Below are 7,830 nucleotides of genomic sequence, written 5' to 3'. Positions count from 1 at the left end.
TTCTGGAATTTCAGGCGTCCCAGACCCCAGGTGTGCCCGATCGGGAGCGTGTGGGGTTTCTGAAGGCTGAAGCCCTTAGTGGGTCAGCGGGATTTGAGCCACGAGGGAACTGGGAGGCAAATCTGGAGGAACGCTGCAACGCTCCACAGCCGTCCCTCTGAGGCAGCAGCTGGAGAGGGAGGGAGACAGGGAGGTAGAGAGAGAGAGAGAGAGAGGAGAAGAGAGAAGCAAGCGAGAGAGTCTTGAGAGCAAAAGAGAAGAGAGAGAGAGAGAGAGGGACTTAAGACCACTACAGGCGGGATCCTGTCCTCTGGTGTTTATCTGCATTTCCAAATGTTGTCAAACGATTTCTGCTTCACTGGAGAGACTGAGAACAGCTGCAGAGCAAAACGTAAAACACCAAACAGACATAAATGTCACATTTCCATCGGTCTGTTGTTGAGACGGTCGGAGCAGCGAGCGGCCGACTGCTCACTTCACGTCAACTTCTACGTTTCCTGTTTCTACGACGTCTTCGCTGAAGAAACACACAAAAGTGATGAAAGTGAAACGGATGAAAGAGCTTCAGAGAAACTGCTGTCTGGGGAAATGTTTTGGTTTTTGGTTTTTGGGCCTCAAGGCTTCGAAAAACTTCAGGTTTCACAGAAGATGCCTTGGGTGCTGGTACTGACTGAATGCTGACCTCTAGTGGTTCTCAGTGGTAAGTACATAAATAAATTCATAAGTCTGGATTAACAGTAACTTTTGCACAATCACCAGCAGACACGAAACTCACATTAATTCATGTTTTAAAGGTGCTAATGTCGCATTATGATTACAAACGGTTCAATTTAAGAATTCTCAAACTTTAAATGACAATTAAAAACTGAATAAAGATCGAAAAATGAAAACAAATTGAACAAATTCTCTTTTATTGAATAAACAGTATCATCTATAATTGGCCTTTGCTTGAATTTAGTTAGTTTTAACCTGACTTGTGGTCAGTTGAGGCCGTTAGAGGCCAAACGGTGCAAGATAAGAACATTTACACTGTATTTACCCATTTCTTCATGTTTCCTGATGTTTGGTGATTTAAGGTGAGAAATATTATTTCAACTTGTCATGTGTATAATGAATTATTGTAAAAAAAAAGACACATTGAGTCAGAAAACCTTGTTAAAAGTGTTAATTTGATCGACAATATTGGAAAAAAAAAAAAAAAAAACCTGACAACAAGAACACACAGTAGAAGTACATGAGTACAAGTGCAACATGTTTCACAGTCAGTGGGTACTTACATAGATCAGCCACAAGGGGAGCTCTCATAATTCTGTACAGTCCCAAAATAATCAACATCCCGCTGATTAATATTTACAATTTAACTCACACAGGTTTTTACTAGAGTGTCAAATGAATTTAGTTTCACTCCTGCAGACGAGACACGTCAGAATTAAAAAGATGGTAAAGAAATTATTTATCGCCCGTGTTAAACTGAAAAAACTGCACTTTTGTGTTGTGTTTAAAACGTTCACGTCGTTCAGAGCTGTTGCGACGTCTAGATAATGACGATGATTGATTTTTTTTTTTTTATTGATATAGTGTTTTTATTTAGTAATATTTTACAGCAGTCTGTAGAATTCTGAACACAATTAATTCGCCAAACAAATGTGATGAAGCGCGAGATCGAGATGAACTTGACTGAAGGTATCTTTATCATCATTAATAAAACGTTTCATGATCACATCACAATAATCGCTCTATGAATTCTAACCGTAGCATTTCGTCCGATGAATCGTTTCACATAAACAAACGCTGAAACGCAACTCGACCGTCTTCAAACACATAAAAAAAAAGACGAGGTGATGTCGTTTATTCTCGGTTAATGCCTCAATTCAAGTTTCACTGACTTTCCCTCATTATGTACATATTTATATCAATTATACATGAACATGTTATATATGTGTGAATGTTTGTCACCGGCATCAATCTGCTTGTTTTAGCTTGAAGCTTTTTTCTAGTGTCAATCAAAATTATTTGTTAGTCAAATAATTAGAAATATACATTTTCATGAAAAATGCCCCGAAACACTTCATACACTGCGTATTTCAAACGATATGTGCACTTTGACTTCATGTGGTTACTGAGATATTTTCAGTTCATAGTGAAAAGAAGGTGTTTCACCGCTGCCGAGTTACTTCTGTCGTCTGTTCCCGTTTCCCAATATTGTTCCTCATTGTGTTTAACGTAACGTCAGCTGATCTCAGACAAGCGTCGTCTCGTTTCTTTACTCAAACACGTTCGGTTTCAATGAATCACACCTGGTCTTTTACATGAATCCCCACGGAGACAACAGAATGTACCTTTTCAGAGAGAGAGAGATCAACAACTTGAAATAAAACCACGTAGCAGCATCAGGCTTTGAATCAACATATTAGTCCAACATTGAAGAAAAACCACAGGGTCAAAAGAAATGATTCAAATATGGTTTTCTCTCCATCGACCCTCGTTTTCTTTTTCACGCTCGTCTGCAGAAACACCACTTTCTGGAGTTAAATGGATTCAACTCAGGTTCAAACTAGCGATCAGGGTTTTTTTGACGGATCAGCAGCTCAAATCAAATTTGTCTTGAATGCGAAAATGTAGAATGTAAATCGTGCCTCTGTCCCGACTCGTCGCTCTTTTTGTCCACGATTCGTTGCTTTTGCAGTCAACTCTGGAATCAGCTTCTCAGTTTAAACCACGCTACCTACTGCTTTTCCTTCTCAACTCCTTCTCTTCTCTCCTCACCTTCCTTCCTTCCTTCCTTCCTCTTGTCCGTCTACGCCACGTTGGAAATTGGATCGCTGATTTTCAGACACCTCCAGTAGATGGTCCTCGCCATGGTGAAGAGAGCGAGCAGGATCAGCAGCGCCCACGACACGTAGATCCCTTTAGAATGCTGTGCAGGCCGCCACGTACCGAACTGAACACACACACACACACACACACACACACACACACACACACACACACACACACACACACACACACACACACACACACAATTCTGTGTTAGAAGTGTTTAACTTTAAAAGCATCTCTGTCCGCACTAGCGCTTTAGCTTCTCATCAGTCCACACATTCAGTACACTGGTCATGTGGTGTAAACAGGAAGTACACTGTCTCCTCTGCGGTTAGTTGCTTAGTTACAGAAAATACTGTTCACGTTTACAAAAGTCAGTTTCTGTTCGTCCAGGCTGAAACACAACCTCAGGGTTCTCGAACTAAAACGAGACCACTGGCGTTCACACAAGTCTCTGATCTGGAGGCTGGGGAACTCCGCTGGGCGTAACCATAGCGACAGCGACGAGTTAAAAACATTAACGTGGATGTTGCCTAAGATTTCTTCACACACACACACACACAAACTGCTACACACCAGGAGTCCTGCAGTGGCGGCGGCGAGGACGACGAACAGCAGGAAACAGAGCAGGCTCCTCCTCCTCGGGTACCGCCGACCAATAGAAGAGCTGGAAATCAAAGCCGGGAAACATAATTAAAAACGAAGCGATGGAGACACGGAGACGAGCTGAGACACGGAGACGAGCTGAGACACTTACACTTTTCTGCAGTGTGGACATCGGGCCAAGGTCCGGTCTGAAAACTCCGTCCACTGAGAGAGAGAGAGGAAGTAAAATGTCAGAGAGAGAGAATTTGTGTGTGTGTGTGTGTGTGTGTGTGTGTGTGTGTGTCCTACCAGGAATGTATTGGAGCAGTGTCCGCAGATGACCCTGATGCCGACGGGTTGGTGCTGCGGTTCAGGACTGTCGCTCCCGATGTGAACTGGTCCCAGGTTGATGATGCGTTTACTGGCAGGAGACACAATCGGAAAGTGCAGAGTTTTTAAAGAACCGAAATCTGCGCTTGAACGTCGACGCCGACTACTTCAGCTGAGACGAGTGAAAACGAATCCGTCGCTGTGTCTCTGTCTCACCAGTACGGCCTCGGACAGGCGATCCTCTGCGATGTGACTTTGCAGATCAGGAGACAGTTGCATGGACAGCGGACGTATTTCTTTCCCACGGGGGCGTTTTTTATCGGCTATTGACGGAGAGATAAGGAAAGAAAAGACAACATTTTATTTCAACGTCCAGAGTTTCCTCGTTCTTTGCTTCCTAAATGTCTCAGTTTGTCTTATCAGCAGAAACTCTGCACATCAGGCGGCGAGCTTTCCTGAGAGGAAGTCTGGATGTGAAACACGACACCGAGAACAACAGCCTGATATTTTTATGGTTCCTGGGCGCAGTCGTTCTCGACGCTTCAACTTCTGAATTTCCTAAAAATGCTGACTCATCGCTTTTCTTTGCTGTGTTTTTAAATATTCTAGTGCCAAAAACGTTTTAAGCAGAAAATCCTGCAGCGAGAGTTCAACTATATTAATCACATAAATGACTCTAAAGAGAAAACAGGATTTAGAGGGTTTTTACAACAACAATAGCAACAAGGTGTTTCATCGACAAAGAAACAGAACCAACAAAAAAAAAGATCAGAACTGGTTCAACACGAAGACGAAGTGTCCTTAAAGAGGAAACCTCCAGTCTCACCGTCGCTTCGTTGCAGATGCTGCACTTCACCACGTGCTGGTGCGTCTTCCCCTCCACGGATATGGCGCTCTGACAGACGCGGCAGTTGATGACCGGAGCGCTGCTGCTGTCCGGGCTGCCCTGAGGCGAGTACGGAGGCGGAGGGTCTCCTGGAGCCACCAAGCTGGGGAACGGCGCCAAACCTGCAGAGAAGGACGAACGGGGGGTCAAACGGATGAGCTACTGAAAGTTTAAAACATGTGTCGATGGGAAGACGGGAAGAAAAACAACCACCGATGTTCAGTTTACAACTGTCTTTACATTCCAAGACTGAACTTTGCAGATGAACAAATCCACGGTGTGTTTTACATCCTGGATATCTTGGCTTCATTTCTGTGTAGTGGGAGGAAGTGGAGACGCGTCGTCCACCTTTCTTTAGAGTCGGTGTCGTCCTATGTTGAAACCTGACACCCGGCCGCACATTTGAAGTTTGTCAGAACCAAACCAGACATTAAGGTTTGATGACAAGCTCCATCAAAGGAGTGTAAAGCTCATATCATTGTCACGGTTACGCTTTCTAAACTGGTTTCTGAAGACACACAGAGGAAACACAATCAGAAGTGACTCAGGGATTGAAACTAGACGTAAAAAACAAAACGAACCGGCCTCTCTTTACGACGGCCGCGTTATCTGCAGCGTGTAAACTTATCTATCAGGGAACCGATCAAACATTAACGAATAAACTGAATACTCATCAGGACATTATCAGGGAGCGACGCACCCAAAAGCCAAACGTTAAAGAGAGTGACAGGAAACGAGAGACGCCGAGCATGAGACTACATTTACTCATTTCAGGTTTCTTATCCGTCTGGTTTCATTAGTGTGGATTTAGAAAATGTTTTAAATGTCACCGTCCCACAAAAATCCTTGGTGACATTTAATGAATGTTTTTTATATCCATCATTTCTATTGTGCATCTTTTAATCATAAAAACCTGATTGTTAATTCTGATTCTTGAATCAACACTAAATAAAAACATGTCGGATTCAATCTGTTCTTTAATGGATTCAATCACTGCAGCACACAGATACATGTCCAGATCAATCTTTAACAACACGTTGTGATGATGCACAACGTGAACAAGTGAGAACACAAAGCTCACGTCACTCAAACCACCTCAGAAACTTTACTTTTCAAACTTTTAAAGGCTAAAACAGCGAATATCAGACAGAACCGTGTCTTTCTTCACTGGACGGGACGTGTGTTGCTCGGACTATTGTCCCTGCGTCGTGTCAGTCTTCGAATATTGAGAACTAACTTTGTTGAAATGGGATTAAATGTAAATAAAGCGAGTTTCCGCAGGTTCACTCTGCGCTCTTCGTGTTTTTAGCCCCAGCTGGTGTTAGCCAAACTAGCTCGCTAGCTTAGCCGCTGGAGCTAACGCGTGTTTCGGGCAGAGGACGAGCTCAGCGTCGAGCTGCGTGTTTGGATTTAAACGTCACGTGCGGTTCTCCGGTGCGAACGCGCGCGAGCAGCGGGACTTACTCTGGGGTTTAGCGGGAGGTCCGTGCGCGCTGCCCCCGGGAGAGAAGCCGTTGGAGCCGTCGTGCTGCTCGGACAGGAGCGGCGACCGTTCCCCGTCCGCCATCACTGAGCTTCCCCGGAGCTCAAGCCCGTCACCGCCCCCGCAACGAAGAGTGTCTCCGGCCGGCGGAGGAAGCTCGGAGTCCCGCTGCAGAATCCCGGAGGAGCCGCCGAGGACACCGACACGGAGGAACCGGAGACGAGGAAACAAACAGAGAAGCAGGAAGTGAGGCGAACACCAGTCACATGACCGAGCGCTGACAGACGGCGAGCTCCTCCAATCACAGAGCTCGGTGAGGATGGGCGGGTCCGATGACGGCCCGGGCCGCGTCCCGCTCCTCGCACGGAGCTTCCTTTACCCGAGGGTTCATCTTTTACCGTCGAGGAAACAAGACTAGGACACTTCACGGCTCCCTCCGTCCTTTCTTCACACCGAAAGTTTCAAACATTACAGCTGCTGTAGTACAACACAGTATCAGTGTTGTAGTACTGTGTTGTAGAAGTACAGATGTGTTGTAGTAGTACAGATGTGTTGTACTACTGTGTTGCAGTAGTACAAATGTGTTGTAGTACAACACAGTATCAGTGTTGTACTACTGTGTTGTATTAGTACAGATGTGTTGTAGTACAACACAGTATTAGTGTTGTACTATTGTGTTGCAGTAGTACAGATGTGTTGTAGTAGTTCAGATGTGTTGTAGTACAACACAGTATTAGTGTTGTACTACTGTGTTGTAGTAGTACAGATGTGTTGTACTACTGTGTTGCAGTAGTGTTGTAGTACAACACAATATTAGTGTTGTAGTACAACACAGTATTAGTGTTGTACTACTGTGTTGCAGTAGTACAGATGTGTTGTAGTACAACACAGTATTAGTGTTGTACTACTGTGTTGTAGTAGTACAGATGTGTTGTAGTAGTACAGATGTGTTGCAGTAGTTCAGACGTGTTGTAGTACAACACAGTATTAGTGTTGTACTACTGTGTTGTAGAAGTACAGATGTGTTGTAGTAGTACAGATGTGTTGTAGTACATCACAGTATTAGTGTTGTACTACTGTGTTGTAGTAGTACAGATGTGTTGTACTACTGTGTTGCAGTAGTGTTGTAGTACAACACAATATTAGTGTTGTAGTACAACACAGTATTAGTGTTGTACTACTGTGTTGCAGTAGTACAGATGTGTTGTAGTACAACACAGTATTAGTGTTGTACTACTGTGTTGTAGTAGTACAGATGTGTTGTAGTAGTACAGATGTGTTGCAGTAGTTCAGATGTGTTGTAGTACAACACAGTATTAGTGTTGTACTACTGTGTTGTAGTAGTACAGATGTGTTGTAGTACAACACAGTATTAGTGTTGTACTACTGTGTTGCAGTAGTACAGATGTGTTGTAGTACAACACAGTATTAGTGTTGTACTACTGTGTTGTAGTAGTACAGATGTGTTGTAGTAGTACAGATGTGTTGCAGTAGTTCAGATGTGTTGTAGTACAACACAGTATTAGTGTTGTACTACTGTGTTGTAGTAGTACAGATGTGTTGTAGTACAACACAGTATTAGTGTTGTACTACTGTGTTGCAGTAGTACAGATGTGTTGTAGTACAACACAGTATTAGTGTTGTACTACTGTGTTGCAGTAGTACAGATGTGTTGCAGTAGTTCAGATGTGTTGTAGTACAACACAGTATTAGTGTACAGTATTAG

General features: G+C 43.8%; 1 protein-coding gene across 1 annotated transcript; it reads right to left on the bottom strand.

The window, feature by feature from the left end:
• Positions 1 to 1,150: 1,150 nt before the first annotated feature.
• LOC109647653 (type I phosphatidylinositol 4,5-bisphosphate 4-phosphatase-B-like) lies at positions 1,151 to 6,393 on the bottom strand. Its single transcript, XM_069519070.1, has 7 exons — positions 6,086 to 6,393; positions 4,562 to 4,743; positions 3,952 to 4,058; positions 3,715 to 3,826; positions 3,578 to 3,630; positions 3,397 to 3,487; positions 1,151 to 2,941 (listed from the first exon to the last, which is right to left on the bottom strand). The coding sequence occupies exons 1-7, from the start codon at positions 6,186 to 6,188 to the stop codon at positions 2,798 to 2,800; spliced, it is 792 nt and encodes a 263-aa protein (XP_069375171.1). The 5' UTR covers positions 6,189 to 6,393; the 3' UTR covers positions 1,151 to 2,797.
• Between the last annotated feature and the right edge of the window lie 1,437 nt (positions 6,394 to 7,830).

This window comes from Paralichthys olivaceus, chromosome 22 (genome assembly GCF_024713975.1).
Source record: "Paralichthys olivaceus isolate ysfri-2021 chromosome 22, ASM2471397v2, whole genome shotgun sequence".
Classification (NCBI taxonomy): domain Eukaryota; kingdom Metazoa; phylum Chordata; class Actinopteri; order Pleuronectiformes; family Paralichthyidae; genus Paralichthys; species Paralichthys olivaceus.
This window is presented reverse-complemented; position numbering and strand designations above follow the sequence as displayed.